Source organism: Lissotriton helveticus (assembly GCF_964261635.1).
Source record: "Lissotriton helveticus chromosome 1_1 unlocalized genomic scaffold, aLisHel1.1 SUPER_1_unloc_4, whole genome shotgun sequence".
Classification (NCBI taxonomy): domain Eukaryota; kingdom Metazoa; phylum Chordata; class Amphibia; order Caudata; family Salamandridae; genus Lissotriton; species Lissotriton helveticus.
Window position 1 is genome coordinate 5,591,048 of NW_027611681.1, and position 12,504 is coordinate 5,603,551.

General features: G+C 43.1%; 1 protein-coding gene across 1 annotated transcript; it reads left to right on the top strand.

Annotated features, from left to right (window-relative positions):
- Positions 1-1,011: 1,011 nt before the first annotated feature.
- Positions 1,012-3,757, top strand: LOC144806022 (uncharacterized). Its single transcript, XM_078672476.1, has one exon. The coding sequence runs from the start codon at positions 1,012-1,014 to the stop codon at positions 3,031-3,033; it is 2,022 nt and encodes a 673-aa protein (XP_078528602.1). The 3' UTR covers positions 3,034-3,757.
- Positions 3,758-12,504: the final 8,747 nt, after the last annotated feature.

The following is a 12,504-nucleotide window of genomic DNA, read 5'->3' on the forward strand; positions in this document are numbered from 1 at the left end:
AAGTTCAGTTCGGACATGTTTCTTTTGGAGTGTGTGTTTGATGCAGTGCCGCTGTAATCAGTGCCGGTGCAAGGGAAAGGGAAGGAGAGAGCCATATCTTTGAAAATATGGTGCTCTCCTGTTCCCTTCCTGTTGCGCCACGCAGCGCAGCCTTGCGGGGGGAGGGCTGCGCTGCATTGTGTGAAGATTTGGTAAATCTCCCCCAAAATGTCTTTTACTACTAGTTAAACATTGTGAATTCTCATTCCATTATGTTTCAATTTAGTAATTTTAAATATCTTTACATCCAACAGAAAACAAGCCTTGAATGTATGAATTGACCATCAATAATGAAGCGAATGCTGTAAATCTTCAATAATAGCACAAATATTGAGCTACAGTATTCAGGAAAACATCAGCGCAGTCGGCGACAGAGGAACCTGCACACAAACTGACAGATCCTGGGTGAAGCATCAAGGGCAGTTCAGTGATTGCAAGAGGCTGAGCTGTGCACCTCCATGCCACAAGACGAAGAAATGACCTTAGGAAAATCAAGGCAACAACAATAACAAACCACCTCCTGTATAAACAAGTGTCAAATACTAACTTTGATCAATGTATCGGTATGATGTGATTACCGCAGTGCTCTATTTTGTAAAATGAAGACAAGCCATCATTCCGTGCTCTAGGTGAATTGTAAACTCTTTCTGGCCAAACCACAGTAACCAGAGAAGAGCACAACAGAGCGGAACCAGACAACTGACTGGTAAAGGAAAGACGAGTTCTTCTATCTACAATACAACAGACTGTCCTAATTTGCACCGGCCAGAAGGAAGATACATCTTTATCCGCAAGCGTGCATAGCCATAATCCAATCTAAAGGCACAATCACCTACAAAGACACCTAATACATATTAGGAGTGTGGCAAATATTTGGTGGGTATTGCATTTTATTGTTAAAACAGAAATCAAACGTGCTAAATACTGCACACATATAAAGTGTGTGAGAAAAACACCAGTGCTTGATCAGTGATGTCGGCCCATCAGGAAATGCAGTCATGGGATGTAGACAAATATATACCCGACCCACAGAGACTAACCAAGAAAGAAGAATCATACACATGCAGCGAGAGCTTTAGTTTGTCATCACTAATCAAGCTTCCTCAGCACACATACACAGGACAAAAACAATTCAAGTGCATTGAATGTGTTAAGTGCTTTAGTCAGTTATCAACCCTACAGATACATCAGCGTACACACACGGGGGAAAAGCCATTCAAGTGCAGTGAATGTGCAAAGTGCTTTAGTCAGTTATCACACCTTCAAAGACATAATCAAACACACACAATGGAAAATTCATTTAAATGCAGTGAATGTGTGAAGAGCTTTAGTCGATTATCAAAGCTACGAAGTCATCAGCGAACACACACGGGGGAAAAACCCTATCATTGTAGTGAATGTGACCATAGTTTTAGTGACTCTTCAGAAATAAGGTATCATCAGCTAACTCACACAGGAGAAAAACCATTCAAGTGCAATGCATGTCTAAATAGCTTTAGTCGATTATCAGTGCTACGAAGTCATCAGCGAACACACACAGGGAAAAAACCATTCAAGTGCAGTGAATGTGCAAAGTGCTTTAGTCGGTTATCAGACCTAAAAAGTCATCAGCGAACACACAAGGGGGAAAAACCCTATCATTGTAGTGAATGTGACAGTAGTTTTCACGTCTCTTCAGCATTAAGGTGTCATGAGCGAACTCACACAGTAGAAAAACCATTCAAGTGCAATGAATGTCTAAAGAGCTTTAGTCAATTATCAGTGCTACAAAGTCATTTACGAACACACACAGGGGAAAAACCATTCAACTGCAGTGAATGTGGGAAGAGCTTTCGTCACTTATCAAACCTCCAAACTCATCAGCGAACACACACAGGGGAAAAACCATTCAACTGCAGTGAATGTGGAAAGAGCTTTCGTCACTTATCAAACCTCCAAACACATCAGCGAACACACACAGGGGAAAAACCCTATCATTGTAGTGAATGTGACAGTAGTTTTCGCAGCTCTTCAGCATTAAAGATTCATCAGCGAACTCACACCGGAGAAAAACCATTCAAGTGCAATGAATGTCTAAAGAGCTTTAGCCGATTATCACATCTACAAAGTCATCAGCAAACACACACAGGGGAAAAACCCTATCATTGTAGTGAATGTGACAATAGTTTTCGCAGCTCTTCAGCATTAAGGTACCATCAGCGAACTCACACAGGAGAACAACCATTCAAGTGCAATGAATGTCTAAAGAGCTTTAGTCAATTATCAGTGCTACAAAGTCATCTACGAACACACACAGGGGAAAAACCATTCAACTGCAGTGAATGTGGGAAGAGCTTTAGTCACTTATCAAACCTCCAAACACATCAGCGAACACACACAGGGGAAAAACCCTATCATTGTAGTGAATGTAACAGTACTTTTTGCGGCTCTTCAGCATTAAGGATTCATCAGCGAACTCACATAGGAGAAAAACCATTCAAGTGCAATGAATGTGTCAAGAGCTTTAGTCAATTATCAAACCTCCAAACACATCAGCGAACACACACAGGGGAAAAACCCTATCATTGTAGTGAATGTGACAGTAGTTTTCGCAGCACTTCAGCATTAAGGTATCATCAGCGAACTCACACAGAAGAAAAACCATTCAAGTGCAATGAATGTCTAAAGAGCTTTAGTCAATTATCAAACCTCCAAACACATCAGCGAACACACACAGGGGAAAAACCCTATAATTGTAGTGAATGTAACAGTAGTTTTTGCGGCTCTTCAGCATTAAGGATTCATCAGCGAACACACACAGGGGAAAAACCATTCAACTGCAGTGAATGTGGGAAGAGCTTTAGTCACTTATCAAACCTCCAAACACATCTGCGAACACACACAGGGGAAAAACCCTATAATTGTAGTGAATGTAACAGTAGTTTTCGCTGCTCTTCAGCATTAAGGATTCATCAGCGAACACACACAGGAGAAAAAAACATTCAAGTGCTGTGAATGTGCAAAGTGCTTTAGTCAGTTATCACACCTTCAAAGTCATCAGCGAACACACACGGGGGAAAAACTATTCTGCGGCAGTGAATGTGGGAAGAGCTTTAGTCACTTATCAAACCTCCAAACACATCAGCGAACACAGAGACTCCGCAAAGAACTTAAGAATATCAAAAATAATACTGACCCATCTGAGGACATAGACAAGAGCAGAACAGTGCAGTTACTGTGAGAGGAATGAATTACGGAAAAAGATTCAATTCAAATTATGTGGGACATTGAAATGCCAGGTGATAGAAGACCGGACTAGCAGTAAAGAAGGAAAACAGATAACAGTATTTACAGAATTATAAATGTGTTTGTTTTCAGTGATTGTTCACTTCCGTACACATAGCAAAGCAGCATGATGTACCAGGATACACAGTGGGAGGCTAGCACAATGTGGACTAAAAGAAAAGAAAAATTGTTAATTTTTATTTGGTGAAGAAGAGATACAAAGAAAAACATTCAATCGCACCTGACCACACATCTGTAAAAGCAACACTGAACAATACTGGGACTAACAACGATATTTTCAGCTAACTTGTCGGATTAGTGATAACACCTATAAACCAAACACACCCAGAGTGGACATGTTGTCAGGGCTCTGGAGATGGGAAACTTCATTGGTAAAATGTAGATATTACTATTAACAAATGCCACAGCAGCATATATAATGAACTAAAGTGAAGCACAGGTGTTCAAGAACCTGATTTGAGATATAAAAGAGCATATACCTTGTTTTTAAGTAATGTTTGCTGCATCTTTTACACTCTGGTATCGGTTGATGGATCAGCTCGTGCCTCGGGCCTTATAACTAAGTGTGACCCGTGGCTCCTCACCGACATGGCTCACCCTATTCATTTTGTAACTTGCCAAACTCTACTTTTTACCAGAATTGAGCCATTGTAAGCAGTCGACTCTGTTTGAAGAATGTGGTGAAATAGCGAAATCCCACATCAAAAGTATATATGTGACTGGACAATCAGTTGCACTCCCAGCAACTTGTCTTCCACACTGATTGTCCCTTGGTCTCAAATGTTCTGAAGGATTTGTCGTATGAATGCCAGAAGTGGCAGTGACATTCATGAAGCTAACGCTAACAGGAGTGTGTGGAAGATAGAGAGGGTGAGAGATAAAGAGAGCGAGAGAGACAAAGAAAGGGGGAGAAAAAGAAAGAGTAAAGGAAGGAGGGGGAACGGCAGGTAATATGTATTCACCTAAAAATAGAAGAAGCAGCCGAATACATGTCAATGTGTGACATCACCAGAGAAACAGGGTGAATACCTGTGAATTTATAGATTTATTTTTAATACCTATAGACCAATGTCATGCAAATAAACAGGGAACAAGTAAGGAAAATAGTGAGGGAGCCCATTATCATATGCAAATCACAATGACATCACATGTAGTGATGTCACAAGAAGTGATGTCAGGCCCTCATAATAATTTTCACGTGAAAGGTTGACGGCATGTTTTAAAAACAAAAAACAAGAAACATAAAATAATGTAAAAATAAGATTTGGTTTCAGTTTTTATTCATCATGTGTTTTTCCCACTATCAGTTTGTAACTAAACTCGGAATTGACTGAAAGTGTAAATATTTTTAAACAGATATGTGGAACTTGGAAATAAAAATTTTAAACAGTTTTCAGTGAATAAATAAAATGTGCTTTTAATTTGCGTTTGTTTCCTGACATTATTCTTTATCCAGCCCCCAAGCCCCAAACTGTTTCACATTTACAATGTATTAAGCAATAGAAGGGCTAATTTTGTCAAGTTCTCTGTTCCTCTCTTACACCACTCACACAAACAAACACTCAGAGGCCTGTGTCTGCAGTACTGGGGCACAAAGTAACAATTACCAGTTGCAGGCTAAGGGTCTAGGTGGAACTAAGTCCCGTTTCTAGATAATAGTAGGGGGGCCCCTTCAAACTGTGGCTACCCCAGACTTGTGCCATGCTGACTAAGCAATAGTGACTTTGAGTAATTTATAATGAATTGAAGTGAGAGAAAGAGAAGAAGAGAGCGAGGTGCAGGATATATTAAAGAAAATGAAAAAAAGAGACACAAGACTTTACCCTGTTCTGTGTACTAGCACCTTACGTAAACAAGCTCTGCTGTGCGTTGTGAACAGGCTGTCACCCCCCTTTGTATGTAAATGAGCTTCTGTGACCAAACACCCCAGGTTCCCATCTCTTCTAGCGTGGATGAAAATGTGAGCACTGTAAGGTAATCGCAAAGAAGAGCTTTATTGAGAAACAATCGGCTTCCAGGTCACACAGCTGTGGTTATGTAGTTCTTTATTCGTTTTTTTTAAATTTACTTTAATTTGCAGCAATTCTCCTGGTTACTTTTTCTCAGTACTACGCTTCAGGTCGCTCATAGCTCTCCATCAGTTAAACGTGAGGTTTGATGTAGGATTTGTTGTTAGTGTCCCTAGACCATGTCCCAATCCATTTGTCCTTGATTTGTCGGCATGGATTTTGTCCACACACTGGTCTACGACGGGCCTTCTCAAGGTAGAAGGCGCTGTAAGAGGAATAATAAATCAGACATATATGAAATTGTATGTAAACAAATATGTGCCTTTCAGTTATCAGGCATCACCAGACTCACGTCTACACATGTAATTGAGCACCAGACTAAAGTGACTCCTCACTATATAAATATGTGCCATCAGTAATCGGGCTGATGGTTCCACTGATACGCATAGCAAATAAAGTTTCTGAGATTGCGCTCATTCGCCTAAATTTTAATTGCTGAAGTTTCACGCAGTTTCGCTGATGTGTACAGCTTATAAGGCTTGTGGATATTGCACACTGTAAGCAGATCACTGAAGTTCACCCTTAAGTAGTAACTAGGTCAAAACATAGTACATACATAACGCAAAATGTCACTGCCCCTCTTCTTTTTGACATCTCCAGGAGTTCCTCCTCTCTCATGGCTGAAGTGAAAGAACGTTTTCACACATTATGCTGGTGTCTGGGGCACTTCCTTAAGCACAGAGAGGAGAGCCCCATTGTTAATGCATTGTTTGGGCTCTGAGGGACAAGAATTCTTTGAACACCTTCCAGAACTCTCTGATAATGACTCTGCAACTCTTGATGAATATGAGATCTGCTTCAAAAAGTTGGACTTGCACCACCTCCCCAAAGTGAGTACTGTCCTTGAACGATATTACTTTGGGAAAAGGATGCAAAGCCAGGTTGAGTAGGTCGAACAGTACATGACTACCTTGCGCAAATTGGCTTCCACGTGCAATTTTGGTGCAGCTTTAGTGGAGCGGTTAAAAACTCAGTTCATGTTGGAATGCGCCCTCGACAAAACGAGAGACGCCCTGTGGCAAAAATACACGCCATCACTTCAAGAAGTGCTGACCATAACCAAAAGTCACGAGCATTCAAAAGGGTGTGTTGATATTATGCACAAAGACAGTTCAGGTGATAAAAAGGAGAATATTAATGTCAAGGTGCTGGTGGATAGATTAGTTGAACCCAAATTTAGCACCACTTCAAAGCTCTTTAACACAAAGAATTTTCAGAGGAAGTGCTTCAGGTGTGACAACTCTAGCCCTATGGCCAACTTTAACCTGTTGCGTGCATCAGACGGCCCCGGCCATCCGACGTCACAGTGGGAATGTGCGGAGGATGGCCGGGGGCCATCCGAACCGCGCCCACTCATTAATATAGCTGCACCGCGGCAAAATTCACGCTGCAGTCAACAGGTTAAAGACTGCCCAGGCTGGAAGGCCGTGTGCAAAACTTGTGAGAGAAAAGTTCACGTCTCAAAGAGCTGCAGAACGAGCAACAAGCATAAAAAATTAGGAAAGTTGATCTTTATTAAGAAGATTTGGAAGGAATCAATACTCTCCCAGTCACAGGAAATGCTAGTGATGGCCCTCAGGAGCTAGTTTTGACCAATGATGCTCCAGTGAGCATGCTCTTCAACTCTGGGGCCAAGATAATTCTAGTCCCAAAAACATGTTATGAGCGTAATCTGCTGGGCAAAGTCACCCTGTTGAAGCCAGACATTAGACCAATAAGTTAAGGTGGGGTGACTATTGAGCTGCTGGGTTATTTCTGGGGCACGTTTGACTACAAAGGGAGAGTCATCCCTGGTAAAATCTATGTCTTGATGAAAGGGGAATCGCTCATAAGTTGGTCCCATCAACGTGATCTACATATCTGTCTTGATCCCAATGAGATCTGTCTGCCTAAAAGAATTACCACCAGTTAGGGTTGTTAGTAATGCTAATCGAGACTTGATCAAGGAATTCCCTGAAGTCTTTGCTAGTGAACTGGTTTGTCTCAAAAACTATGTACATTTGATAAAGGTCAAATCTAAACCTGTTCCAAAAACAGTTAAAGTCAGTCATACACCTATGTAAGTAAGGGGGAGCATCATTCAAGAAGTTGAAGCAACAGAGTGGGTCTCTCCTGTTGTTATGGCCCGCAAAGCAATGGGGAGGCCAGGTTCTGTGTCAGCTCGAGGGAGCTCAACAAAGCAAGGCATTTTTCTTCCTTGAACCTGACCTCTGCCTATCATCAGGCCAGCCTTCACTCCTCTTCAGAACATTCAGAATATTCACTCCTCTTCCCAGGACCTCACCTCTTGTGTAACACCCTTTGGTACCTTTAGATTTCCAAGAATGACTTTTAGACTGACTTCTGCAGCCTCAGTTTTTTCAGAGGGCAATGAAGGGCATTCTTGGAGCCCTTCAGGATGTCAAGGTGTACCCAGATGATGTGCTCATCTTTGGTGTGGATTTTGAGGAGCATAATGGGAGGCTGAGGTCAGTATTAAAGAAGTTATGTGAAGCTGACCCCACCATTTGGGCTGACAAGTGCGAATTTGGTGTCAAAGAAAGAGAGTACTTAGGGTATTTTGTGTCCGCTGCAGGCATCAAACCCAAAGACTCATTGCTAAACACCCTTTGTAATTTGTGCACCTCTTTGAACAAAGGAGAGTTTGTAAAGTTTCTGGGCATAGCTGAATTTGATCACAAGTTCGTTCTGAACTTTGGAGGGAAAAGCTCTTGTTTGAGGTCTCTCCTCTAGAAGGGAAGTACATTTGTTTGGTCCAAGTGCTTTGAGGAAGAGTTTGAGTGCATTAAGAAACATCTGAATGAAACACCTTGTCTATGAAGTTTTGACCCCAAAGGTATCTTATCTCATGACTGAGGCTAGCTTGAAGGGGTTAGGAGCAGTTCTTTTGCAGAAGGTTGATGTGGAGGTTAAAAGATTATTTTCTTCTCTATGCCCTTGAGGGGTGCTGAATACAACTGTTCTGTTGTAGAGAAAGAAGCTTGGGGTGTTTTCTGGGTGGTGCACAAGCTGAGAAAGGTTTTGTGGGGGAAAAGGTTCAGAATTCTTACTGACCACAAACCTCTTAAGGAGGTCTTCTCCAAGAAAGGCATTGACTTTGTCTCCCATGGGATACGGAAGTGGGTTGTGGCTCTACAGTTCTGGCAGACTGTCTGTAAAGACTCGGGGTGAGGAGTGTGAAACGAAAGATGATGTTGAGTGGTTTAGAGGTGAAGAACTGGAAGAAGAAATTAATGTGTGTGATTAGTGAAGGGTTGATTTCCGAAAGAGAGTGGAGGGAACATCACATGATCGATTTACACTTGTAGAAAGTCCTGACCATGGTCATAGGTGGTTGGTGTGAGAAGGACTGTGAAGAGGTCCTCTAAGGCTTTTGGCGAGTTAGGGAGGATCTGGCAGTGGGGGGGTGGTCCCCTGATGCGTGATAGAAGGTTGGTTGTACCCCTTGAATTAAGAGATAAGCTAGTAAATGGGCATTGCCATTACAAAGGAAAGGATCAAGTAAGGATATTGGTGGTCTGCCATAGATGTACATGTAGAGAGGTTGGTGCGTGAATGTGCTGAATGTGTGCGTTGTGACACAATATTGAAGTGCAGGACGCAACCCATGGTTATTAGGGAACAGGCTACTGGTCGTGGTGGACATTTCTATGGATATTTTGGGACCTGTGAAGTTAAAGACTCTGGAACGTTATTTGAACATGTGTATTGATATGTTTTCCCATTGGCCTGATATCAAGGTGGTTCAATCCATAGAGTCTGGTGAAGTGATTGAGTTTCTAGAAGAGTTATTTGAACGTAAGTGTTTCTAGTTAACACTCATGTCAGACAATAGTGTTCAGTTCACAACCTTAGTCATGGAAGAGTTTCTGAGTTCCAGAGGGATCAAGCATAAGAACACGTCCCTGTACCATCCACAAAGCAATGGTGTGGTGGAAAGGTTTGTCAAGGTTGTTAAAGAGACTCTGCAGCAAGCTGTTACCTGTGGTGAATGTTGGAAGTTAGCCATGAGGAAGAAGGTTCACGAGTATAGGTTCACTTCTTATTCGTACACTGGTGAAACTCCCTCTTGTTGTTTATTTAAAGGAAGGGTTCCCATCATGGAAGTCACTCTGTTGTGGGTAATGACCAAAAGGACCTTAGTGGATGAAAATGTGGGTTTTAGAACTGGGGGAAATGGCTTGTACCTTTCCCCAAATAGGGACCCTTGCTTCTAGTCAGAGTAAGGGGGCTACACTCCTAAAATAACCCCTGCTCAACCCTGTGTTAGCTTGGCATGAAATGAAATATCACTATTTGTAAAGCGCACAGCTACCTCCGAAGTGGTGTCCTGGCACAGGGGGCGCCGGGAAGATTAAGCGAGCTATTGCCCAGAGTACGTTTCTCAAGCAGCGTGACGTGGCTTTGCCCCCTGAGATTGTGAGGCCCCCAGTGGATCCCTGCAGTGACCCTCAGCCCCGGTGTGATCCCCGGAGGGATCCACCGTCGCTCCCCGAGCAGGAGGCGAAATAGACATTGAAACTGAACAGAGTCCTGACCTATTTTGGAGGCAGCACCGGATGACAAATGTTGAAAGCGGCAATGAGAGTGGATTTTTATTGAAAAAAATAGACATTGAAACTGAACAGAGTCCTGACCTATATTGGGGCAGCACCGGATGACAAATGTTGAAAGCGGCAATGAGAGTGGATTTTTATTGAAAAGTAATGGATACATGTGTCACATTTCATAAAACGTACGTTCCGTTCCCCGATTGATATTGCTCTAGCTATCTCTGTGGTATTCCGTTTTGTTGTCTCTATATTTATATTAGATCCTTCTCCCCTCTCTTTGCTTATTGGGAAACATGGTGCTAACTAGAGGAAATTAAACTAAGGCCCCTGGTAGTGTGGGTAAACTGTTAGGTCCCATGGATGATTTTGTAAATGTAAATGTAAATGTACAGGAATTTATATAGCGCAAATCACCGAGCGGTTTCTAAGCGCTTGCTTAGGGAACCCGTCCTGGTATTCCCCTGTGAGATAACCCCAGCAGGGTATCCGCAAGGTGAAAGCCAGGCATCCCGCCGCGAGGGGCCGTTGTGGAGATTAAGCAAGCTATTGCCCAGAGTCGCAGAGTGTGAACCCGTGAATCAAGTAGGCACCGGAGCGAGAATTGTCGAGTCCATGGACATTTTTTAGGACTCAAGACCCCGCCGAGCCGGGAATTGAACCCTGGTCCCAGGCTGACCTCTGCTTCCAGGTCTGCCTCTCCTAACCAGTGAGCCACACTTCTCCACTACTTCTTTTATCACCAAGGCTAACACATTCATCGACCAAAGTATCTCTTTGATGAGGGAAAGGGTTTCCTTGGACTTGGCGTTTGCTAAAAGATCTTCCATGGGTAATTTGGCAGATGCTAGAACCCCCGCCCCTGGTAATAATGAAGGGCAGAGGGTTCTTTGTGAGGGTAGGCGCAGTCTGCCTAACAATGTGGACTTGTCGGCCTCCCAGCTTTCTGACTCACAGATAAGCTCAGATCTTGAAAGAACACCTGACCTATTACCCCAAACCCTTCCACAAATGACATCAGATGAAAGAATGCAGGCAAGGGGGAGGAGGGAGGGCGCAATAAGGAAAAGAAAGAACGATCCGAAAAATCCCATCCCTAATGCGACCGATAATACCCCTAGTACTCCACAGAATCCACCCCCTAGAGCAGAACAGTTAGTAGTTCCTTTGATGGTCCATCACCTCGATCACGACACGCCTACCCCTATTAACCTGGAATCGCCTATTCTTCTAACCTGCAGTAAGGAATTAATAGATAGCAACAATTCCCAGCTGCTAAATAAGATCGCTGAGCTTTTAAAACTCTCCTTTCAACCAGTAGAAGCAAAGTTAGCGTTATCCAAGCTTGTTAAGCTCCCACAGTACAATCAACCGTCAGGGGCTCAAAAATCAGGGGGAAATAATCACAACAAACAACCCTCCCTTAAGCCTGCAAACACCCTCTCGAAACCCGCAATTACTCAAAAGAATGTATCTCTAGCAGTAACATCTACTTTAACGAACAGTAAGAGCACAGTGAACCCATCTACCAATTCAGCCACGACTCTGTCACAGGGAAATGCCCTGTCAACAACAACACCAGTATTGAAGGCAGTGGCATCAAATAAAGCTACATCTAAAAACCCTGTGATTCAAAGTGTAGCCTCTAATTCCCCGGTCCCAGTTTCTAACAGAGACGCTCCCAGAGGACCTGCCGAGATTAGATTTCCAGTTGACTTGCCACCGGACGCTTCACCTTACGTAGTGGTAATGACTGGTGTGCCTGAGCTAGTGGACCACAAGGCTGAACCTATGTGGTCCTTGAAGAACAAGGCTCAACACTGGCTAAATTCTAATCGTCCCATTCATCCTACTTGGCATGGAAGGATTCTGACTGTATGTAGGACCCCATGGGTGGGAAAAGGTAGAAAAACGATCCCAGGAGATTGCATCGTGATTACTTTTGAAGATCCCCGAGTAGTAGATTATATCTGCTCTTGGGACCACACGAGTGCAAACGGAGGTATAGGTATTAAACCACTCTCTTTTTTCTACCCTTCAAGACAACCCAACAGCCTTTTTCATAATTATGATCCTCCCTGGGTTGCACCACCCCCTCGTCAGTTTGAATTCTCTAACACAAGACAATTTGGGGGCCCTTGTTATCGTGACTATGATAATTCTTGGCATTTAGTGGGTTCACGTTATCAGGGAGGAGGTTGGGAAGAATGGGGTCCACACACGCTGAGGACGACTCATAGAGAACCGCCCCGCTGGGACCCTTGGTATAGCATCCCGTTGAGAAATAGATTTAGCGGCCTTGAATTGGTCGACTGACCACCAATGGAAACTGAATCTATTAACTCTAATATTCCTCAGTCGACTCCTAAAATAAGAACACCTCCGGTAACAAATGAAGCTGCAGTAATAAAAGTTGACATACTGCCTTTACCTATCCTCTTTTGGAACGTGGCGGGTTTACGTCCAAAGATAGAGGACGGGACGGCCTTGCATTTTTTAGAGCCATGTAAAATAATTTGCCTCCAAGAGACATGGTCCACAACAGAGCTTCCTCTCTTGGG

Excerpts from the sequence above, each read along its gene's own strand:
- LOC144806022 (XM_078672476.1), top strand. The coding sequence starts at position 1,012 with ATGTCGGCCCATCAGGAAATGCAGTCATGGGATGTAGACAAATATATA.